At 36.7% G+C, this 25623-nt stretch overlaps 1 protein-coding gene and 1 pseudogene across 5 annotated transcripts in view; both read left to right on the top strand.

Moving 5' to 3' along the window:
• The window catches only part of RGS7 (regulator of G protein signaling 7), a 699575-nt gene extending 692694 nt beyond the window's left edge, over window positions 1-6881 (top strand). For 4 of the 5 annotated variants that reach the window (XM_072647571.1, XM_072647570.1, XM_072647572.1 and 1 more), the window contains one exon: window positions 6224-6880. In XM_072647571.1, coding sequence (XP_072503672.1) covers window positions 6224-6274 — 51 coding nt within the window. In that variant the 3' untranslated portion in view covers window positions 6275-6880. Of the gene's footprint in view, window positions 1-6223 lie in introns of all 5 variants that reach the window. The other variant, XM_072647574.1, reaches the window with a different exon arrangement.
• A 14775-nt stretch (window positions 6882-21656) lies between these two features.
• LOC140523133 (spartin pseudogene) lies at window positions 21657-23503 on the top strand (annotated as a pseudogene).
• Window positions 23504-25623: the final 2120 nt, after the last annotated feature.

Raw genomic sequence — 25623 nt, 5'->3', positions numbered from 1 at the left:
TGTTTTTACCTTTGGTCGCATTTCATCCTGTCTCACCTAGGAATGCTCCCTTTGATCAATCTGTATCTCTTAATTTTCAGTTGAAAATATTTCCTTTGCATCTGCTTACAAATACGTTCCCATCTCATGTAATTTAAGAAAAACAAACAAACAAACAAAAAAAAACCACCCTTCCCTAGACCGTACCATTTCCTAAAGCCATCATCTTATCATTTTCTTCCTTTACAGAATGAAAATTAACTAAATGCCCACAATTTAGAAAGTGGGATTAAAAGATATTGAACAGATTAGTTTATGCACTTTACGTTTTCCTCTCTGATCTAAGAATGCTAGATGCCCATGCTCTTTTTAATTACTGTTTTTAACAGACACTAAATTATTATTAGTGATATTTTAGGTGGATAAGGATTAGGAAAGGGGAGGGAATAAGCATTTATTAAGTGCTCAGTACTTGCCAGGCACTTTGCTAAACACTTTGCATCTCTTATCTCATTAAATCCTAACAGCAACCTTGTGAGATAGGTGCTGTTATTATCTCATCCTTACAGTGGAGGAAACTGAGGCAGACAAAGGCTAAGTGACTTGCTCAGCACCACACAGCTAGTAAGTGTCTGAGGCTGAATTTGAAGTTTCCTGACTTACTGAATGTTATTATGACTCTCCTGTACCAATCTGATTTCCATTCTAAATTTGTTCATATGCTCAGTTGTGCTAATAGTTATGGGATGTGTGTTAGGAATTCCTGTGCCATCTTTCTCAGTGTCAGACACTGATTCCAAACCCCTATGTGTGCTATCCCATATTAATCAGTATTGTTTTTATGACACAAAACCGTTCCTTTCTTAAAAGGCACCTCTATAAATCTGATGATATGCTTCCTTTTTGCTATCTTTAGCATTTATGCTTAGTTTTGAATTAGTACACTGAGGCATGTTTTGAAAATAGGTAAACTACAAACACAGAAAAAACAATATATGTATGTGCACTCCCAAAGCAACTTCTTTAAAAGACTGACAGGCCCCGTAGATTATTATGCTAAGTTAGGTTTCTCTTGTTTATGTCATCCATTTTGACCTCTCCCTGTTTTGTGGGTTGTTTTTTTTTTTTTGAGCCAATGGCTAAATGTCTCCAAAACTTGCCAAAAATAATAAGCAGATTAGATAGTGCCTATAATTTTTCAACAAAGGACAAGAGAAGCAAATAAGGTCCATTAGTAATTCCTGGAAACTAAAAATCTCCAAATTACATTGGCTTCTTTCTTGGGAATAAAAATGATTCAATTGTTAATTGTTTTTCTGGTAAAGTCTGACTTTTAGAAATCCAGGTTTGGAAATCCAAATGAATAAAGGAAGATTTTTGTTTCACTGACTTTCCATTAAGAGTGAAAAATAAATTATCCAATACATCTATCTTTCTGATTACAGCACAGAGAATTACTGTCATTGTTTGAATAATGTATCCACTTGGAAAATGTCACAGTTCTGTTAACTTGTTCTCTGTCTTGTCCATCTGTGCCTGGGTCCCTTTCTTGACTCATTGCTCAGTACCTATAGTACTTTTGCCTCCTTCTCTATCAGGAACTACATAGAGAGGAACTAGAGTCCTGAACTCTATTTTAGAGGTGAGAAAACTGAGACCTAGAGAGATTGATTTGCCCAAGGTCATACAGCTAGTGTCAAAGGCAGGTTGAAATTCAGGTCTCAGTGACTTCAAGACCATCACTCGTTCCACTAAGCCATGAAACCTTTTGTGGGGTAGTGGAAAATAAGAATTGATGGCTAGAAGGTAGATTGTAGACAGCCTAAAGATCAAACAAGTTTTGATGGGCGAGACAATAGGGATTTCTATCACCAGAGCAATACCATATCATTAATGGTTACAGTCTTTGGGGTTTCTGTTTGACCCTATGCTAAGTGCTTTTGAAACATACTATGGTAATGTGACAGTGTGACATTTAGTTAAGTGACTAAAGAAGAAATCTAGGGTAATTCTCAGATAAAACCAAGAAAAATTTTGGAACCTCTTGGTTCCTATGCCTAGTCTGGAGCTAACAGGCCATTCTGAGACAGCATACTGAACTACAGCATTCTGTGGGGAACATTAGGGAATGATATTAAAAAACTAGCTAAAAGCAGCCTTCAACAAGCTGCACAAATAGTTGCAGCTATGGGGAAATGTTGAAGACTTCAAAAAAAAATCTGAATAACTGCATTTTTAGGATTTAAAGCTGAAAGAGACCTTAAGAGGTCCTCTAGTTAAACACCTTTGTTTTATCAATGAGGAAACTGGATCAAATCAATTTAATTCCATTCAGTTAGCTTTTATTAAGCACCTACTATGTACTAGGCACAATGTTAGCCACAACGCATAAAAAGACAAAACCAAAATTGCCTCTATCCTCAGAAATTTATACAGTCTACTAACAGGCCCCAGAGATGGGAAGTAACTTGCCCAAAGTCCACAGGGAGTAAGTAGGAGAGCCAGGTTTCAACTCTAGGACTCTGAACTGCAAATCATGTCTCTTTCTCCTACACTATACTGCTTTCTCAATATATTCCCTGAAGTGCCTCTAGTTTCATGCTTTAACATCTCTTTCATTCTGCTTTCCTCCCCCAGTCTGGGCGACACTCTTATTAATTTAATTAAACAAGCCAAGAAATGGGGCTGGCTAATTACCTGAACGCTGACTTCTTCCTGCAGAGCCTATTTAATGCTTCGAGGAAGGGAGGGAATCTAGTGTTTCTTTTTCTTATTGAGGTTATATCTCAAAATCTGACCTAATACAATTCATCTTCATCATCTTGGTGGTATTTTCCCAAAACTTAGATTTCCATCTGAGCTATTACTGGTGAATTATCTATTTTAACAGGTAATTAATTCTTTAACATGGTAGAAGGAATGCCTTTAGCAAGGTGTTCAGAAAAATCTGAATGCTTAGAACTTTACAAAACATTAGCATGCACTCTGCAGCATTCAGGGCATAGCAGTGGTGCTGTTTTTCACTGAGGGGCTAGAGGACTTTGCTTGTTTTTCTTTATCTGGTTGTTTTGTCGGTTGTGATGATGCTTTATGTTCAGTCAGATGCCAGGTTACAGCCTGAGATTATTTTTATCTCTAAATTAGTTCTATGCCACTTTTTCAAGTATATAGTTCATTTATCAGTCATTGTGTAACTTCCCTGCATCAATCACAGTCTCTTGATTTCTTTCTATTTTTGTTTTGAGTTTCCCTTTGTTCCATTATCTGTTTTTCTTTATCTCTAAAGGTTTCTACTTTCATTAAATTCTCTTAGCCTTCAGTATTAGGAAAGAATAAGTAGAAATCATATATTATATGCATAAGTATTTGGCTAAAAATCTGTTATTTATAAGAAGTTTTATTTGAGAGGTACTTGGTTAAAACCGCTATTAGTAAGAGTCATTGATTTTTCTTGTTAGCTCTTGGATTCAGGAATTTGGAATTCAGCTATAAAAATTCCCCTCATTTTTTAACTTGGCAAAATTCTGAAAAGATTATTGGCAGTAGCTAAATTTATACAGTTTCCAAGAAATCTTGCTGACAAGTGATTGTTAGCCAATTATTGAAATTCAAATAGTTTCTCTTGGACCTATACCTAAACCTGATCTCTCCCCCCACCACGCACACACCCGTTTGAGTTCTTTTCAATGAAATGAGTAGCCTAAAATACACAGAGCTCATGTTTCCATCTATTTAAATGACCATCCATATATTTCTTTTCCTTAGAGGTAGTTAGGTGGCTCATTAGATAAATGATGGACATGGAATCAGGAATACCTAAGTTCAGATTTTATACCAGTCATTTACTAGCTGTGTAACCCTAGAAAAATCATTTAACTGTTATCTGCTTCAGTTTCATCAACTGTGAAATGAAGATAAACATAGCACCTACCTCCCAGGGTTGTGGTGAGGAACAAGTAAAATAATATTTATTAAGTGCTTAAAATAGTGCCAAGCACATACCAAAAAAACCCAAATATTTCCTCCCTCCCTCTGTTCCTTCCCTCTATCCTTCCATTCCTCCCCCAAAACAAGATTTAGCTTTTTATAATATCTAAGATTTATAGAGATAGAGTTTTCAAAAGAATAGGTCCAATTGACATTAAGATATTTCTTTTTACACTAATAAAAGCACTTGTTCTTTTGCATCCATAGAGTGTCACTCATCTTGGGGAGCCCTGTGATGAAAACAGCAAACATATATAGCTTGCTTGTTTGTCAGTTCTTTCATATCCCAACTCTATGTTTTTTTAGTTTTTTTAATGAACTTATATGCATCTTTGGATTTAGATACTGAATCAACTTTTAAAGATAATTTACTGGGCTATTGGGTTATCAGGCTACATGGTCTATTGGTATCTATGGGACATTAAAAGAACTTAGAAAGGTATTGAGTTTATTGAGTCAAGTCAGAAAAACCTGGGTTCAGATCCTGCCTCTGCCTAGATATGTGACCAGGGCAAATCATTTAACCTCTGTGTTCCTTAGATAACTCCTAGAAGATGTACTTCCTAAGCTCTAGAAGGCTAACACCTTGTAAAAGTCACTGAGCCTTCTAGTAGTTTGTATTACTCTATAAAATTATCAAAGATAAACTCCAGCCTGGAAGCAAGAAAGTGTTTTTTTTTTCTTTTTTTTAATTTCTTCCAGCATTATGTGATTGTTTGAGTGTCTGGAATTAGAAGAAAAAGCAGGTTGATTTTTGCCACCCTCAACAACAGCAACTTTCTACTATAGTCAGATGTAGAAAGCTTTGGGGGTCTCAGTTCCCTGAAGAAATATTGCCTCTACGACAGGAAGTGTCTGCTTCCTTTATCCATTGAGACCATCTGCCTTGCAAGTTATCCATTGCTCTGACTCTTCTTTTTTTTTCTTATCCTTATTTCACACACTGGCTGAAAAGTCCCATATTAGAATAGACCTTACTTTGTTACACTTTGGCTTTTTCCATCTCTCACACTGAAAGCTAATTTGAGCTCCCCAAATCTGTTACTCATTGGTAGTGACTGCTATGAAAATTAGCAGGAGAGATTGAATTAATCCATATACAGGCAAGTCGTGATTGTTAGTGTTGTTAAGTATATTTGTTGGCACTGCCTGACTTGAATGTTCTTATATTTTGTTCAGATGTTTTTATTTCTAAAAATAATGCCCTTTGAGTGATGATTCCTCCTCTGTCAGCTCTCCCTCATCATATTATGAGGACATAGTCGGGAACTACATTACGCATTGCAACAAGAGTTCTATCTCAATTTCTTTATGTGATTAGATTACAATATTTCTCTCAGTGCTTTGGCCTTCAACCTTGATTCTACCCTACAGGAGACAAAAATTCCATTGCATAAATTATTTAGGTGTCTGAGTACACTAGAGGACTTTCTGTTTTATATTAATGTTTTGTAATATGAGGTTTTAAAAAATGACCAGCCTGCAGACTGCATATCTGATACTGAAAAGTTAACAAAAAAAATCTCACTGGAAGGTGTGAAATTAGCTTCATAGACAGGCTTTCTTGTTCTTTCCAGTGATGAAGATTTATATGAAGGGAAATGGGAAATTGATGAGATTCCCCAAAAGCAGAGGAATAGTTAATTCCTTCATTTCTCCCCTTCATTTTGTGGAATAGTCACTACTTTAACTCACAATTTCTGTCACTTAAAATCAGTCAATTCAGTCCTATTTTTTTTTCAGATACTAAACCCACTAGTCTCAAACAACACAGATTTTGACAAATTCTTGTTTAGTTGGCCAGAAAAAACAAAAAAAAATATTTTCATGTTATCATACCTTTGCTCCTAAGACAGAGTAGCCTTCTGAAAAATTTCATATCCGAGAAATCTTGTATCTTAGAATATTTTATCTAGTATATACGACAAATCAGGCTTAGGTGTTGAATCATTGCTATGCATAAATGGAATGTGTTCATGGACATGTTTATGATTTGCTAATCTGTGCTGTGAAACCATCAGTCTGTTTGCAATTGGTGGGATGGGGAAGGGGGAGAGAGGGAGGGTAAATTTTGTCCTATGGCTAAAAATTTAAGCAAAGGTGTGACTTAGGGGCCCCATCTCAACCCTGGTACTGGATTGATTGCCTATGATCTCACAATGTCACATCCAACACCAGAGGGCTACTGTTGAGCAGGTTTTCAGTGATCATGCCTCTGTTTTCTGTTTCTTTGTTTGTGTTCTTATCTTTTCCTCAGGGGAAATCGCTCACATCAAAGAGGTTAACCAGTCTAGTTCAGTCCTATTAAAAAGGATCTACTTGTAGCATGGACCCAGCCTCGAATCATTATACACACATTTGTAACTCACTAATTCCCTGGATCAGAGGACATTAGACCAAGATGTTGCATGAGCAAAGGACTGGATTTGTTCTCTTTTGTGTACACTAAAGCATTACAGACGCTGAAGGACTTTATCCCTTCTCACCGCTTCCATTTCAAACCTTGTCTGTTCACTTTCTCCTTCATATCAAGCTGGATCTGTCTATTAATTTCTTCAAGTTCAAGTACAGTGATAACTTTTTTTGAAAGCTTCTACTAGACACACAGTTTATTTTAAAAAAATGAAGTAAATCCCAAACTGGAAGAATTGTAAAAAATATATATATATATTAATAAATATGCATATGGCATCACATTTATTGAACAGTAAATTAGCACAGAAGTGATCCTTTCACTTATGTATTCCCAGTCAGAAAAAAAATCCTGCGTTTTTGTCTGTTGTCTGTATATTCTCTGTTAGTGTTTCTTGCATTTATTTTTATACCATATTTAAAAAAGAAACACCTTTTACTCCAAATGTATTGAAGTTGGTTCCTTCTCTGTAAATTTGTGTATGTTTATATTGTTGTTTTATCTTTCATTAAAAGATGCAGAATCTCGTTCGTTTGGTAACCTTGGACTTCAGTTTTAAACTGGCAAACCAATTGTTATTACAGTGTCTCTCATGACGTTGCCCTGGTTTCCACCATGCCATAGCAAATTTGCATTGGCTCAAGGAGCTACTCCTCAGACATAGATGTCAGATGTATTTGTCAGCTTTCAAGGTTTCATGTTTTAGTGACAGGAAAAAAAGTCATGTGCTCTCAGTGAATGGTGTAAATTAGATTGTGTTTATAAACATGCAAAGAAGAGAACTTACGATTTCAATTGAAGTTAAGAATCATTTATCTACCTATGATATCCCAGACATTTTGCTAAAATAAACAACAACAACAACAAAAGAAAAAGACAAAAACAGTTCCTTCAAGGAGCATGGTTTCTCCTTGAGGGAGGACATGTACACAGATGAGTAAACACAAAATGTATTTTTTTAAAAGTAAATGTAATATAATTTGAGGGTAAGTGGAAAGTGCTAACAACTGGGGAAATCTCTGAGGATGTGGTTCTTAAGCAGAGTATTGCAGGCAACTACTATGTGAGACATTAACTGAGGAGAAAAAACATTCTACACATGGTAGAGGAAATTGCAAAAGGAAAACCCCTCCACTGTGCAAAAAAGACACAGAAATAGAAAATGGAACGGAATGCACAGTGAATATCAAGGAGGCCAGTTTGCTGCTTGGTTCTTGGGCATTTTGTTTATTTCTCATAATGGGTGACTATGTGCATTCAGAAGAGCAGTTATATGTGAGCTGACAAATGCAACTTCTCACAGGAGAATGATGAAAGGATCAAAAATCAGGGTTCTTACCCCGCTGTTTTCCGCTGAAATCATCCCATTTCTGTTACCCAATATTATCCTACCACATAGGCTGTGAGAAAGAACCAATCATTTTGTCATATAACCCAGAGAGTTTTACTTTTACTCCCTCTTCACATCTTCCTTTCTATCTTTTCCATCTTCAAATGCAACATATTTTCCCTGGCCACTAGTGGAGTAGAGCATCCTTTTTGGTGGAGTAGACACCTATCTTGTCCTAGCCTAAACTACCTGCTCCAGATACAAGTCACCATATTGCAACGTCTTGATCCTATGCTAATCTGGTACCAAGATTTCCAAAACCTTCATCTAGGTACCATCAATTTGGAATGTTTGTGGTTCACTCCAAAATATATTCAGAGTATAAAGGAGGCATATGATTTTGTGGACAAAGGGCTTGTCTTAGACCCTTAGATCTCCAGATCCTGCCTATAACGTAGACCTGCTGGGGAACTGTAGACAAGTCACTTGATTTTACAGAATCTCAGAAAACTCTGTAAGAGCATAAGTTGTTGGATATACATTGGTAGAGAAACACTCATAAGAAAATTGCTACTGATAAAAATCAAAAGTCTGAACAACATAAAAATCTATCTACCTATATGGGCATTTCAAATTAGTTTGAAGATAGATCTGAATAGAAAAAACTCTTTGGGGTGCTAAAGTGAAATGGATTTTTTTTTCTTCTTTTGGAGGTAGTACAAAGCAAATGGTTGGGTTTTGTGTTTCAAACCATTCGTTAGGCAGTTCTTGAAAACAGAACAAAACAAAGCTTCTTTCCAGAAAGCTGTATGCAAATGCCTGTGAGATGTTAGTGAACTTTTTTATTTGAATGTGAACTTAAAATGGCCCTCAATTTTAGAAGCAGTTTGTATTTTATTCTATAAAATGGGAGCTTGAGGGAAGTCAGAGGGGTTGAATCTCCCTCTCATGTGGAAAGTCAAGGAATTCAGTTTTATTTAGGACCTAGAAACAGGTTTAAAAAATATGGGGTTCAGATTACCTACATAAAATATAGATTTCAAAAATGGTGTCAAAAATGTGGAAGTACGAGAACTCAGTAGGGGAATCTATTCACTAACTTTAGAATAGGAAAAAAATAGAAAAAAATTGAAGACCTGATGGGAAAAAGTATATTTATGAACAGGAATGCACACTGAAATGTAATACAGAGAATAACCTGAATACCCTTATGATTATAGAAAGGGAAGCTAAGAATATAGCTTTTTTTGGTGCAGATCTGGGGTTTCATAGATATAGGGGATTTCTACTATGGAAGCTCCCTCCATCAAAGCAAGTTAAGTTGTTTATAATATATATTTGTAGAGAACTGTCTGAGACAATGGGAGGTGAAATGATTTGTTAAAGGTTATGCAGAATATGTATCAGAGGTAGTACTTGAACCCCGGTCCTTTCTGAAGGCAAAGAAAATCTCTAACCCCTACTCTATACTGTCACCCCCAATATATGACTACAAGTCAAAAAAAGAAAAGTACCAGTAAAAGTACATTATGGAATTTTTCACACACAATACACAGGTCAGAATAGTTTCCTTTGAGCAGTTTGCACTGACAGCAGTTCTCTATGCCTCTTTGAGGCACCCGTCTAGTCTGCCATCCATATTAACTGCACCAACAAACTCTAGATTGAGTTTCAGTGACCCTTGAAAGCACTAGAGGTCAACCAAGAGGCTAATTACTTTCATAATATTGTGGTCCAGGTGCCCTCACCAATGACACCCAGTGTAGATTTTTAGCAATAGCATTTCTGAATTAGATAGCTAAATTCCAAGGTTCCTTCTAGTCCAATACATGTGAACATTTAGAAACCTCAAATTTGAGATCCTCTTGATCTAGAGAGAATGTATTCATATAAACTCAATAAATTTAGTGCCAGATATTAAAGAATGATGCCAAGAAGACAGGTTCCACTATTGTGAACCAAGGTAGTTCCCCATCCTGTTTTCAAGTCCAGATTTTGCCAGTTTAACAAATTATGAAGTCAATTCACTTTCTTTCTCCATACTTCAACTTCCTTACCTATAAAATGAAGAGGTGCTGAGTAAATGGAATTTAGAATCTAGGATTTATTCCATTTCTAACATTCTGCGATTCTTTGAAATTTAATTTTTCAGTTCATCTGACCCTTGGGAATATACTATTCACATTTTGAATATTTCAATAATAATCCATATATATGTGTTTATACATGTAGGCAATGTATATATAGAGATATCTAGTACACAAAAGTATACATTTAATATACACTCAACACTCTCACTGGGGGTATTTTTATAAAATTATAAAAGAGATAAGGTAATAGATGAATAGAGTAGAGGTACTGAATAATAAGAGCACATCCTAGCCCTGGGAAATCACTTTAGGAAATTATGTTATGAAATATTAATGCTTCTGCTACTCTGGCCTTAACTAAATTAAATATTTCCATTTCAGGCTGGATATGCAATAGATACATGATAAATACTAATTTTTACCTAGAAGGTGGCAATAGTCTGACAATATGTAGCTAAAATGGCATCCGTAAGATCAGGATTTCTTAGCCTGGGGTTCCACAAATTATTTTTAAAAAATATTTTAACTATTGCATTTTAAGGGAAATGTTTTATTTTTATATTATGATTTTTAAAAATTATTTTCCACCTTTAAAAGTATTGTTTTGGAAAGGGATCAATAGGCTTTAGCAAACTGCCAAAAGCGTCCATGATACAGGAAAAATTAAGAATACCGCCTAGATAGTGAATGCTAGTGGGGAGGAATGAGACAGAATTGCATGAGCTTATTATTAATTCCCATGTACTAAAACTTGTTTTAAATAGATTTATGGAATTTATCATTAGTTTGAACAGTTAACTAATTCTCAGTCTTATTCATTAACTAAAGAACTAAGCCTCCAAGGACCCCATTTAGAATTGTTTTTAGATTTTCATGTACTCCTTTTTCTTTCATAGGGGGAATTGGTGAAAAGATTTATTTTATCAAGATGTGGAACTACCTATGTGGAAGCTGCCTTTACCAATGTACATCTCCACAAGATACCTTTTACACAGTCTTAGAGAACTGTTTAGGGCATTGAGACTTTGAATGATTTGTCCATAGTAAAAGTTATATGTATCAGAGGCAAGAATTCAATTCATTCTGATTTCAGGGCTTTTTATTTACTGTGCCATGATGCTTTTTCTACGGTCAGATTTTGTTCTGAACTTGTGATCTAATTGGAACAGGAAACTTCCAGTGAGGGAATTCCCTCTAAGATTAGCTCGTGCTTTTCAATTTATTGTCTTAGGGAATCGTCTAGTGCACTGAGAAGTTAAGTGACTTGGCCAGAGTCATATACATGCATACATGCATATACACATACATGCATTCACACATACATACATAGATACATATATTTGTGTGTCAAAGGTAGGACTGGAACTGAAGTGACTCATAGTTGTGACTCATAATCTACCATTCAAAGTCTTATGTCATAAGGTAATACTGGTAAAAAGGAAGGAAGGAAGGAAGGAAGGAAGGAAGGAAGGAAGGAAGGAAGGAAGGAAGGAAGGAAGGAAGGAAGGAAGGAAGAAAGGAAGGAAGGAAAGAAAGAATGAAAGAAAGAGGAAGAAAGAAAGAAAGAAAGGAAAAGAAAGGAGGGAAAGAGGAAGTTACTCAAAGTGTAAAGAGATAAAGGTATTCAAATATACTGTATTACAGATATGTTGTAGGCGTGAGAAGGCAGAGTTCTCCATTATTAACTAATAAAGATCATTCTTCAGCTGGAAGCTTACTCCTCTCAAATAATGATAAGAGAAAGAAAAGGATAAAGGTAATTATTTATTAAATTTAGTCTCTCTATAGTAAATTGTAGTAGAACTGATAAGAGTACATTCTGCATTGCTGTGCCTTCTTCATGAATAAAGATTTGCTGAGAATATTGAGGTAGTTAAGTATTCAAGAGCCTCAGTCTTTGTTCAGTTAAAATCTCCCTTTCTCTGCTGGCAACAAGAAACTGGGGCCTCAAGCTTTAAAAGAAGAATAACAATGTTATCTTAGGTACAGCTTTCTGGAGTGCCCTAAAATGACCCAGAATTACTTTAGTTCCAACTGTGCCTCAAGAGTCAGGAAGAAAATCAAGGCTTATATGGCAGCATGTTGTCACGGAGCTGGGACCAGAGTGCAGACAAGTCAATGAATGCTGGACTTTCTGACTGTTGACTGAAGACCAGTACCAATATGGCATAGTGGATAGGACATTGGGCTTGTATTCAGGAAGACCTGGGTTTAAATCTCAACTCTGACACAAGCTGTGTAAACCTAGACAGATTATCTATGCTTTCTTGACCTCAGTTTCCCTATTTGTGAAATAAGAGTTACATTCAATGGCCTTCAAGGTACATTATAGATCTAAATCTGTGTCCTGTGATTCTATGAGCAAATAAATAGATGACTGGGCCTCAGTTCCCAGATGTGGACTCATAGATCTAAGCCTTCTATGCTTTGCCATTCTTAATTAAAGTTTGGTATCTTAGCAATACTTATCATATGATGGCCACAACAATTCAAATTTATAAAGTTTGTCATGATTGACAAAGTACTTTCTTCCCAGAAACTCTATGAGGTAAAAGCCACAAGAATTATAATACCTTCTTATATACGAAGAAACTAAGACCAATGGAGATTAGACTTGCTATTACCATTTAACTAGTAAATGGTGGGGTTGGGATTTGAATTCCTGTCTCTGGCTCTATTTCCCCCATCTTTCCACCTTGTTGTGCTGAACTGGAATAAGTGATTGAGAAAGATGTTGGAAAACAGTTTTAACTTCTAGGCAGCTGGGTCATGCAGTGGATAGAGTTCCAGGTCTGAATTCAGCAAGACTCATCTTCCTGAGTTCAAATCTGACCTTTGACACTTCCTAGCTGTGTGACCCTGAAAAAGTCATTTAAACCTCTTTGCCTCAGTTTCCTCATCTGTAAAATGAGCAGGTGAAGGAAATGGCAAATCACACCAGTATCTTTGCCAAGCAAATCCTAAATGCAGTCACAAAGAGTTGGGCATGACTGAAAAACGACTGAACGAAAGCTGGAGACAAAAGAGGGGGTATTACTGGTACATATTATTGCTTCTTCCCCATTTCATGAAGACATAGATTCCAAACTGGCTAGTGCTACTAACTGAAGAGTAAGTAGAAAAAACAATGACTGTTGGAAGAGAATATTTTGGAGAATGGCACAAGGCCAGATACCTCTTAGCCAGGTAAGAGTCCTGGGAAGGCTGCAAAACATGAAATGATTTGTATCATTTATAAAAGTGGAAATCATTTTGTCCTTACATCCCTTGCCATAATTTCTCCTGGTCTATTTGAAGTTTCTAATCCTGTATTTGGATATCCTCCTATCCCCATCCCCACTCCTCCCCTCTTCCCCCAAATGAAATCTATTAAACAATTCATGCATATGGATGGGAACAGTCTCTCAGGGTGAGCAAAGGGAGCTTCATCAGTTTGCTGTTAAGAAAAGGTGACTTCTAGATTCAAAGAGAATAAATGGCAACCTTTGGATATTAAGTCCTTATCTAGTCCCCTCTGTCAAAGTGTCTAGAGGAAAGGACAATATTGGGTCATCTATAAACATCTAAGCAGGAATTGTCTGTCAACTTTTGTCCTTGAAAAAGCTTATCCCTCTTCCCTCACTCACTGGCAGGGTCTATCAGACAGGAAAATTTTGGTGTTAGGCAATACAGCAGGGGGAAAATTAAAAGCACTATTGATGTGTAGTGTTCAGGAAAATTCTAGCTTGAATGGCCAGAGTTTGAAGTTCTTCCCTGGGATCAAAATTGAATATCTCATGGCTGCCAAGTCTCCTCCTGAATATCTTATCTCTGGAATCTGAAGAGTAAACCAAATAACAAAAAATATTAAAAATGCAATTAACTGTGATCACATCAGGTACGATACATGTTTTAGTCCTCGTGAAATATCTGAGTGAATGTGTGATGGTTTGAGGCCTTCCTGGAAGATTTTTTTTTTTTTTTTTACTGAGATAGTGCCAGGCCTAGAGGCCTGTGGGCTACCCGAGTCTTTCTTACCTCACCTCCCGAGGTCTTCGGCTGGCCACGCCGGGTGCGCATATGAGAGAAAGGACGTTCCAGAGTCGAACAAGGGTTGAGCTTTATTTCAGGGTCTCGGTTCCAAGTGCAGGGGATTCTTCCTTAGGAGGAAAAGAGAATCTCCCAAGGAGGCAAAGATCTTACAATAAGAGATTGGAAGTAGAAGTACAAGCGGGGAGAGAGGGGGAGGGGAGAGAAGGAGAAGAGGAAAAGCGGAGCCTTGTGTCCTCTTTGGCTCCTCACGTGCTAAGAGAGCTTTCAGGCTTCCCTGATCCTACTTAACTCTCCAGCAGCATAGTTTGCATCTGAATACCATGCTGTTAGGTAACTAGGTGTGCTCCAATCCGGGACAATCTCGAGGGCGGGGAGATCTCTCTCCCATCACGTTTCTCACGGGAAGAGGCGGAAATACATGAGATAGCTCGGTTCACCTCGATTCCCAGCCGTTTCCTGGGGGGGGTCTCGTGAGAGCTCTAAGATTTAGAAGTTCCCACCTTTACCCGCCCGAGACTGTCCACACGGAATTGAGCTTCCAACCCCAACAAGATGGTCTCTCCACTAATTGGCTATATAAAGATGAATTGGTAATGTAAAAGGAAAAGGCTGAATGCATTCAGCTTCTTATAGGGAGTCAACAGTGTTCAGCAATTGGAAGCATTTATAGCATCAGGGCAATAAAACAAACTCATTTTTTATCTTAGCCATGGGGCCTATGATCAGGAGGAGAAAAATAAAAGACTGGTCTTATTAAGGCCAACCCAAGACTTGTGCCTTCTCTGCTGGCTCCCTCACCCTTATATATGTTTTTTGCAGAAGAACTCTAGTTTAAAAAGACATCAAGAGTAGCATTGAAAGGGAAGAAATATCATCAAGAGATGATAAGTTTCCTAAAGGGTGTGTGTTGAAGAAGAAGAGGAGTATACTCTTAGGAGAGTTAGAGCCTCAACCCTCTCCTCTTCTCTCTAAATATCCTTCCCCACAAAAGTGCTTTATCATTCATATATGACTCGGAGGTATTTTTGGAGCCAGCTTGTTCCATCCACTGCTTTCTTATAGTTCTATTTTCCTAGTCCCTATAGCCACGTGGGTCACCTTGAAGGCACCTTTGCTGTATCAATCACTCTTACTTGCCACACCTTAAGGATGGTTCTGGGCCCAATTCCTTCTTCACAAATCTTGAGCTGTAGATTTCTGCACCCAGCTATTTCCTTCAGACAGAGGATAGCAATCAAACTAGAAACCTTTGTTTTAAAGAGTCCCAGCCTCTGATGTAGTACAGGAATAACTGACTCTTATGATTGGAGCTTATAAAAGTAACAATAAAGGGTTAAGATCAAGGCTGAGGGGGTTAAAGCCTTTATTTGAGTCATAGACCCATTTGGATTCTTAATGAAGTCTATGTACCTCTTCTTAGAATGGTGTTTTAAAATGTATAGCAAAATCATGGAGTTGCAAAGGAAACCAATTATATTGAAATAAAGATGTGATTTAAAAAAATCCAAATTCACAGATTCCTTGAAATCTATCCATGGACCTTAGTTAAGAATTCCCGATTTAGAGGGAAAAGAGAGAAAGGAAAATGACTTCTACTTAATCATCCTAGACCTTGACCAATTATATCCACTAGTATAGCAAATCTCACACTTTTAGGTCTCAGGACTCCTTTACACTCTTAAAAATTACTGAAGACTTCAAAGAGCTTTTTTTTTTATGTGGGTGACAGCTATCAACATTTGCCATATTAGAAATCAAAATGTAGTAGTATCATAGAAAAATAGTTTCGACCTCACAGACCCCCTGGAAGGGTTTTGGGGATCAGGTCCTTGAACTATATACTTTGGGGACTATTGCACTAGAAATTTATCAAGTGTTATATTCTTGTGTCTGAAATTATGGAAATGGCTATAATTTCATATGGCTTACCAGTATCAATTATTTCTATAATCTCATCAGTTTCAAATATCTGTAATGTTATACATTCAATTTTAATTAAATAAATTTGATTTTCTTTAAAGTTGTCATTTATTGATTTCTTTCTCTTTGTAAGGAGAAAACAGATTCAAAGTCATCTTGACAAAGCCATGATAGTGTTCTTTGTCACGTAAGATTGGGTCTTCCTATCTCACCTAGACTGAAAATGAACTGAAAATGAAACAGCCACCCACAGGTCTGCTCCTCTTGCTGATCAGCACAGAAGCTTGGACTTGTTCCACTCTGATCTGGATTGAACCCTCCCTTGCTTAGGAGGTCTGGTGGTTCTGTGCTCCAGGAGCTCACCATTTTGGTGCCAGGGTTAAGGTGAACACCTGATTGTCTTTAGCTCCACTGCGACTCAGAACTCCCAAGTTCAAATATTTCACTAGCTTCAGCCTCCCCAGTAGCACAGATTACAGGGATGTATCACACAATCAGCTGGCAAAATGGTCAATCTTACTAGGTACAAGAAAGACAGCTAGGAACAATAATACATGAGTAAGTATGTACATATATTATAGTATATATAATATATATTTATACATACATACACACACATATATTTTTGCATTTTAAAAAACAGAGAATAATTTTGACTATTCCATGCTATGTAGAAGATTCATCTGAAGATCATAGCATGTATTGAAACTTCAGTATGAATTAGATTATGAAACCAAGCCATAATACCTGTAGAAAAGAAGGTAATTAAAGGATTGGACAATTACTTAATAGAAGGAGATTTTCAGGGTTTTTGGGATTTTTTTTGGTAATCTAGAGAAAATTATTGAGATGGCTAACAAACACTGTCTTTTAAAAAGGAAGCTCCATTATAAATGAGGGCAGCAAAGTGGTACACTGAATAAATGGCCAGGCCTAGTCCAGAAAAATCTTCTTCACGAGTTCAAATACAGCCTTAGACATTTACTAGCTGTGTGACCTTGGGCAAGTTACTTAATCCTGTTTGCCTCAGTTTCCTCATCTGTAAAATAAGCTGGAGAAGAAAATGGCAAATCAGTCCAGTATCTTTGCCAAGAAAGTCTCAAGTGGAGTCACGAAGAGTCAAACAGTATTGAAACAATAACAAGAATAAATATATTGTAAATAGGGTACTAACATCTGTTCTTCCTCTCTAGAGAAGACAGATATACTGTAGAGACATTATTTCCCTTAAACCTTGCCCCCCTCCCTGCCATGTTTAGAGAATTGAGTTACATACACAAGAAAGGATTTCCTGATGGTAAGGCCTAAATAGACTAAAACACCAGTAGTTTCCAAGGTTTTTAGAAATCTTAATTTCTATGGACCTTTAAGAAAAGGTTAACTCTCTGAGACACAGGTTGCAAAGTTTTTGTTCCTTCTCCCCCTCCCCCCTTGCTATCCACCTCTGGTTTCCCTGGTTTTAATCTACCTTCTGTATTCATTTTTAAAGGCACAACACTTTCACAGACCAAGAAATTAGTCTAATTGAAAGCTAATTCACAAGATACTATGAACTTAGGCAAGACTTTATTCATGAATTGTGGAACTTTAAGCAATAGAATAGATAATATAAGTCACTGTTATCCTGTCCTTGCCTCCCACCACAAAGTGGGACAAGCCTCAAGGAAAGCTTTCATCCACTTCCTAAGTCTGATACTGTGAACTTGCTATAATCATTATACAACTTCATTTCAATGAATAATTCCATGCGATGGAAATCTCATGTCCTCATCAACAGTCATTGCTATCAGAAAATAGTATTTACAATGATAATTTCCATTGGGTATTTTCATACCTATTCTCTTCTATTCTCTTTATGTTACCTCACTTCAAGACTTCATCACCTCCCATGCATGTATAGTTGTCATTCTTGGGGAGACGACCCCCAGATCTATATATGCAGCATTAGTTTCTCCCCTGAGTCCCACTCAAACTTCCTGTTGCACATTTCAAACTGGTTTTTCCAAGTGCATCTCAAAAACATATCTAAAGCAGAATTAATCAAGGATACTAGTTCAGAGTCCTTATCACCTCTCACCTAGACTATTACAGCTGGTGGCACAGTGGAGAGAGCACTGAGTCGAGAGTCAAGAAGACCCAAGTGCCAAATCCAGCCACTGACACCGATTAGCTGTGTGGCCATGAGCAAGTCACTTAATATGTTGGCCTCAATTTTCTCAAATGTAAAATGAGGATAATAATAACATCTACCTCATGGTGGTGTGAGGATTAAGTGAGATTTCAAATATCTGTAATGTTATTCATCAATTTTAATTAAATTTGGAATAATATTTTGATATTTTTTAATAATACTTTGAATAAATGTGCTTGGCATAGTTGCTAGACTATTGAAAGCACTATATAAATCTTTATTCCCTCCTCTTCTCAGTTGCAATAACCTCCTAATCATTCTCCCTGCCTCAAGTCTCTACCCACTCCAGTCTATCCTCCATGCAGCTGCCAGTGATTTTCCTAAAGTTTATGTCTAATCACGTCTTCCCCCTGCCATACATACATACTCTCTCTCTCTCTCTCTCTCTCTCTCTCTCTGTCTGTCTCTGTCTCTGTCTGCCTCTCTCTCTCTCTCTCTCTCTCTCTCTCTCTCCCCCCAAAATATAAACTGTTTTCTTTGATATTTAAAGTTTTCCACTACTTGCTCCCACCTTATTTTTCAGGACTTGTTATTTATTATTTCTTTCTACATTATACTAGTCTTCTTGAGGTTCTTCACATGGAATATCCCATTTCCCATTTCCTTGCTTATTTAAGCTGTCTCCTATGCCTGGAATACAACCCTCTTTACTCCTGTCTATTAAAGTCACTTATTTCCTTCAGTGCTCAGCTCAAACACTACATTCTGTATGAAGACTTTCCTGATACCTGTAGCCACCAATACTTGCCTAGCCAAGGCTACCTTATATCAGCTTTATGCGTGTGCATTTCTGCATGTCTGTATAAACCTGTTCTCTCCCTCATTGAAATGTAAGTTTGGAATGGTTTGCTGGTGTCTTTGTATCTTTATAAGCACCTAACAGGTACTTAAGGTACAAAGTAGGTGCTTTGTAAACTCCCTGTTCTACCAAATGTTAAGAATGTTTTTAATCCTAAAAACTGATTTTAAACCTAAAACTCTGAGTCACACAGGTGGCAGGTAAAGGCAGAGACTATGGAGAGAAGACCAGACACCCTTTTTTGGCAGGGGAAAAAAAGAGTAGAAAGACGTATAACACAGTCTTTGCCTAGAAAGCAGAAAGCTTTAGTCTGATCGAAATTCTCAGAAGATGAATGCATCTTGCTACATTTTTGCCTGTCACTATCTGTTTCCAGAGTAAGAAGAGAGGCTTCATGCCTTGAGGTGATTAAATGACTTAATGAACAGAAAATTGGACCCAGAGTTGAGAAGACCTAAGTTCAAATCTAGCCTCAGACAATTACTAGCTGTGGAGCCCTGAGCTAACTTGTTTCTTTCTCACTTTTCTAGAGTATAACAATAAAATAATAATGACAAGTATAATGATAGCATCTCAAGGTTGTTGTGAGGATCAAATGACATAAGATTTATAAAGCGCCTTATAACTACACCTGACACATAGTAGGTGCTTAATAAATGACTCTTCCCTTCCCTCACCTAAAGGGGTAAGACATCCTGTACTAAATTTATATGTTTAAATGTCTTAATTATAGTATTTTCTCAAGATCCACTGTCCCCACTTTTCCTCAGAGCAGGTGTGATAATACTCTCTCAAGGTTCTATCGGTAACTGAAAGGCTGAGTTTCTAATAATACAGTTCGTAAATCCACATGAATGTGCTTTTTACTACCAATCAGCCAGACTTAATTTGTCTTTTAGTAAAGATATTTTTTATCTTTTCTTGCAAGATACATAAGTAGCTGCAGGGCTACCTCTCAAAGAAAAGGTAACCCTGTTTGTGGACCCCAAGATGTCCCAATCTGAGGGGGAAAAGCCCATCTCAGAATCAATGTTCAGAAGGGAAAAAAACCACATACTTCATAGCAGAACACAAACATAAGTTACAAAAACATTCTCCCTCACAGACTGTAGCCCACTATCCCACAAATACACATGGGATTTGTGGATAGAATGGACCCAAACTTTAAATACAAAGGCACATATGTAGAGAACACGTGACAAAGTGATACTTTACAACATCTAGAAACCCGACATCCTATTCTGCCTTTGAAGGGTTCTTATCAACTTTCCTTTCAGGGCAATGCCCTGCTGTTCTCTGCTCATTAGTGTCTTTGGAGAGTTCATAGCTGGGGCTTTGCTCTGATACTCCGGATCACACTCTCAAGCCAACTTTCTTTGGGTGTACTAAGTCTCCTACCAGTCCAGTGTCTTTCATCTCAGCCAGATGCCTTGTCTGCTACTGATCTTTTGTCTCCTATGAGATGGTCAATAGTATGAGGAAGAAAAAGAAAAAGGAATTCTCTCTTTCTCCTTCAAGAACAATTCCCTCTCCAGGTCTTGGCTCCAACTCTTGAAGTGAAATCTGCTGATGTTAATAATATAGTATACTTAGAAAATAATTCTTTTGATGCAAAGTTTATATAAACCTGAACCTGTGGAAAAGTCAAATAAGACTGGTCATGCACTGATTTAAGGCGAACAAAATTATCCAGAGGAAATGATATTGCCTGTTTTGTTTTTACCAAATGATATAAATAAACTGATGGTCAGCATTGAATTAATCTTTGTGTTGCAGGATATGTGATCATGGTGCTTCAAAAAGAATCACCAGCACCTTCTCTACTTCTAAACAGACTCTTTGGGTAACGATCTCTTAATCTTACAATCATGAGAAATCATTTATACTTTCATCAATGACATTTTTCATCCTAAAGCTCCCCAGACATATCTTGGGTCCTGTAATCTTTTCCATTTTAAATTTGAGAATCAAAAGTTTTCATTTTGGCACTGACTATCATGCTTGGTGGGGTGGGGTGCCTCTGTGGTCTCCAAACTGAGCACTTTGTTAACCTTTTCCAAGCCAAAAAGGCAAACCAAATTACTTAAATAAAAACTCAAAAATTACATAACAAAAGAAAAGGAAATAAATACATTTTTAGGAATTACTCATCTACAAAAGTAATTTATAGAAAGAAATTGAAAACAAATGAAATGGATTAATAGCTACAAAAGTATAATCCACATAATTGCCTATGTGTATATAGAGCCTCCATTTGTGTGTAGAATTCCCCTATTAGATAATTAGCTCTGATAGGGCTATATTAGTTCTAAGCAAAAGATATTTCAATATATGAAATGGCAAATTAAATGACAAGAAATTATCCCCCCACTTGCATAGGAGATACACTCTTTTACAAGTTATTGTACTATACATGCTATAAATGGTGAAGTACAAAAGGAGAAAGAATATATATGACAGAAAACCTGGAGGTAAAGACACACACATACACACACACACATATATATACATACATACACATTGTGTATATATATATATGTATGTATACATCTATATACACATACATATATGCATATATACATACACAAGGGACACATGTGGCCAGAGTAATATATACCTTTATATTGCAGACCTACTGATATATGAAATAGATGATTGGATCCCTATTTTGGTATTAATCAGCTAGTGATTTTATAGGAATGGTGACTGGTAATAATTGTCATTATATCAATATGTTATACCTACAATCAATATATATTTAGCCTTAGTCAATCAATTAATTATATTATACCTGTTATAAATATACATGTAGTTAATCAACTAATACATTATGCTTATCTATATATATTTAATCAACTAATCAGGAATAATCAAATACAATAGATTTTTTTCTTTTAAAAGAACCCCAGAATCACATCTTGGTCTTCACCCTAGTCCCGAGCAGTCGTGGTAATGGCACAAGATCAAGAACCATACAGTGAAGAACCTGCAAATATTAAGATCATAAAAGAAGCATACAAGCAGGCTTTTGTATTTGTTACTAAAGGACTGAATGCAGATGCACTGGGCCAAAAGGAAGAAGCTAAGAATTACTACAGTAAAGGAAGAGAATATCTACTCCAAGGAGTCAGTATTTCAGCATCTGGACCTGAATGCACAGGTTCTGGTTGGGAATCTGCTAAACAGGTGCAGCAGAAAATGCAGGAAACATTGAAAAATATCAACACTAGGTCAGGAATCTGGGAGCAAAATTCGTCCTCTTTTGTTCCAAGAAATCTTCAGGAAGCACCCCAACTATCTCCTGTGTTGCCCCATCATGGAAAGCCAGAAAAACCTCTGCCTCCATCTTTGATTTCACCATCTGCACAAACAGAAGTCAATGGGAATTCTCCCTCCACAAGCATGGAGCCGCTTTCTGTGGTCAGTCCTGGATCTTTGGAAGCACTACCTGCTTATACGCCCCATGCTACAGATGGGCACTATACTCTGTCTCATAGAACAGAATCTGGGGAATTTTCATCTGTTAGTGAAGACTATTATGCAGTTTCTCCTTGCCCACTTCCTCTTGAGACTCTAGGAGGAGATGAAGAAAAGTTAATTTTAATACCCAGTGGAGTACAGATTTTCTTTGTAACTCCTGCAGGGGAGGTTAGTGCACCTTCATATCCTGGATGTCTTTGAATTGTAAAATTCTTGGATACTACCAGTGAAGCCACTCAAAATCGACCCCCTGCATTTCTTCAGGTTTGTGATTGGCTGTATCTTCTGATGCCTAATCAGTCTCCTGTACTGAGCTGCAGTAGTGGAGTCTACATGTTCCCAGATACAACATTACAAATGTCAGGATCCTGTGTGGGTGTAGTCTTGTCTTCTGAACTACCTACAGAAGATCGAGAGTTCTTTGAGGATCTATTGAAACAAGTGTCTGACCTTCAAGTTCAGGCTGCAGGTACTTCAAATGAAGAAATTAATCTGAGTCAGGCTGTATCCTTTCAGCCAGTTCCTGAAGAAAATGTGAGAGTGTTACCTGAGTGGAGTGAGAAAGTATCTCAGAATATTTTATCAGGTGCTTCCAAGCTGAGTTGGGGTTTAGTTAAAGGAGCTAAACTTACTGGAAAGGCAATTCATAAAGGAGCCTCCAAACTTCGAGAACGTATTGAGCCTGAAGAAAAGCCACTGGAAGTTAGTCCAGCTGTGTCCAAGGGACTTCATATAGCAAAGCAGCCCACAGAAGAAGCAGTGAAAGTCAGTCAGTTCCTGGTGGAAGGAGTATGTTCGATAGCAAACTGTGCTGGAAGACAATTAGCCCCACATGTCAAAAAGCATGGAAGCAGAATCTCTTCAAAAAGACAAAGATGGGAAATCCACTTTGGATGGTGCCATAGTTATAGGAACAAGTAGTCTTCAAGAGTTTTCAGCTGTATGGCATGGAATGGAATGTGCAACTAAATGCATAGTTAAAAAAGTTACTTCAGACACTGTACATGCAATTAAACACAAGTAAGGGGCTGATGCTGGTCATGCTACAGATAATGCAATGAATTCTGCCATCAGGGTTGGTGTCACTGCGTTTAATATTGACAATATCGGCATCAAAGCTGTGGTGACAAGAACAGCAAAGGAAACTGGAAAAGCCATCTTGGAGGAATATAAAGTAGCTGACAAGTCAGAGAAGAAAGATGAAAAAGAAATTAATATTAAGGCAGTCAAGAAGGAAGATAAATTGGGGAAGAAAGGTAAAAGATACAATTACTATGGATGAACTCCACCAAAGCCTTACTGAATGGATATAATGTCAGCATTTAAGCAAAAATAAAATACTTCTCTCCTACAAATTAACCTATATTACAAAAATCTAATTATTTCTAAAAGTATTTTTCATAAAATTTAAGGTACATATAGTCTCCTTTTATAACAAAAGTAATAGCATTTTTCTTTCTCACCTATAGAAAAATCGTCAAAAAGTTTGGATTAAAGTTTATGTACTTAAAATATTTTTTCAATTGCAAAGTCGAGATTTTCAAAATTACCTTCAATCTAATGTTAAATTTTGTAACTGATCTATTTTAGAAAGAAAAGTAGTAAATTAGATGTCTGTGCATGGTTTGGAGTATAGTGTACTAATTCAATTTGTAATCGGAAGGATTAACCAAGCCAGTTGTGCCTCCTGATTATTTTGCACTTTTCATTTGTAAATTTCTCCTCTATCCTAAATCTCTTCTAAATTTTCAGTGGCTAAGCTAAAATCTGAAGCACTTTAATAGAATTAGTACTAAAGAAGCAAATTGACAGATAGCCTTTTCTAACTCTTTTTTCTGACAAAAAAAATAACTGATTATTGAAAGAAACTAGCTGTCAGTCTACAAGCTATATTTTTTATAGAAACTGACATTAATTCAATGGTTAAAAATGGTTATTAAAATGTATTTATTTTTAAAACACTGATCAGGAGCTCAAGAAAATTATTGACAATTTGAAATATTTGCTTATTTATTGAAACTTGCACTTTTATAGCTCCATTTTAACCTGTCTTTCCTTTTGTTTTCTGGAAATTTAATTGTACAACAGCAGTAGAATTGGGTAAAACACTCGTTTTTAGGCATTGTTACTACTGAAATTTAAATCTCTCAAATGTCTAACTCATTATTTAGAATACATATTATTATAAATTATCATTCTTGTGCTCAAATAATGGAATTTTAAAGCATAAATAATTTAGTTTCCATTATGTCAGATTATAATTAATAATATTGGGTTAAGTATCCATTGTCTAATAAGATCTTTAGGTTATAAAATATATAGCTATAGAGTATTTGATTATTAGCTATTAATTTTCAAAGGTTGTCACTGGTTTTCCCAATTGCATTCCATTAGAATTTTGATATAACCTGTGATACAAGTAAAATGACTTGAAACTACTTCGATAATTAAGCTTCTCTTGAAACTGTCCAAAGATTATACTTTATAAATGAATAATATTCTGATGGTAGATAAATGAAACACATATCTTGTCCTCAAAGACATTAACAATGCTCTATGTGTTTAGAGTCTGAGAATGTGTCTGTGATGTGATGGTTTTATATAAGGATTATCACTTGCTAGCAGGTTGTTATTATAGAAATATGTGTATCATTGAAATGTAATTAATTTGAAAATAAAAAATTAAAATGACAAAAAAGAACCCCAGAATCTTATAAAATCTTATAAAAAGTCTCAAACCATTTATGAAAGGCCCCAAACTGCATGATGCGTAATCAGAAGGTCACTTACTAAGTTCAGTTGTCTAATCATAGGAAGCTAACTAGAGGATCTCCACCTTTTTCTCCTATTGAGCAGGGGATCAAGCCCAGTGTGACAGATGTGATTCAATTACATGGGAAGTCCCCCAGTCAATCCATTGCCTCTCCACACTTTATTGTCTCCTTATTGCCCAATACAAATGGCTATAAGCATTTGGCTAATGAGTGACCCTGGTTGTCTGACTAGGTCCTGCCTTTCTACCTGTCTGTCAGCTCATGTAGATATTTTGACATCTGCTAATCAGCCTACCTACATAAGCCTGTTTCTTGATTTTTGTAGGACCCCCTAGAAGGTCAAGATAGGTCTGTTAAGGTCTGCTTGCAAGATTGTCTGTCAACCAATGAAATTCTATATTTTGCATAGACCCTTCCTGAAGGGTCTAGGGCAAGGTTTATCCACTAATTGGACTCTTTGTTTTTGGCTTGTTCCACCTGCATTATCTAGGTAGCAACCACTATAAAAGTAAGGGCCTAGAGGAAGGGGACATCTCAGATCATGAGAAAGGTCTGAGGTCTCATTCATTAAAAGGGGGCCAAGAACCATTGATAAATGGTTATTGGCTCAGCATTCTGCCTTTGTGGT

The sequence above is a fragment of the Notamacropus eugenii genome, chromosome 2 (assembly GCF_028372415.1).
Source record: "Notamacropus eugenii isolate mMacEug1 chromosome 2, mMacEug1.pri_v2, whole genome shotgun sequence".
NCBI lineage: Eukaryota > Metazoa > Chordata > Mammalia > Diprotodontia > Macropodidae > Notamacropus > Notamacropus eugenii.
The sequence above is the reverse complement of the archived record's forward strand: the minus strand, read 5'-3'. Positions and strand labels throughout refer to the sequence as shown.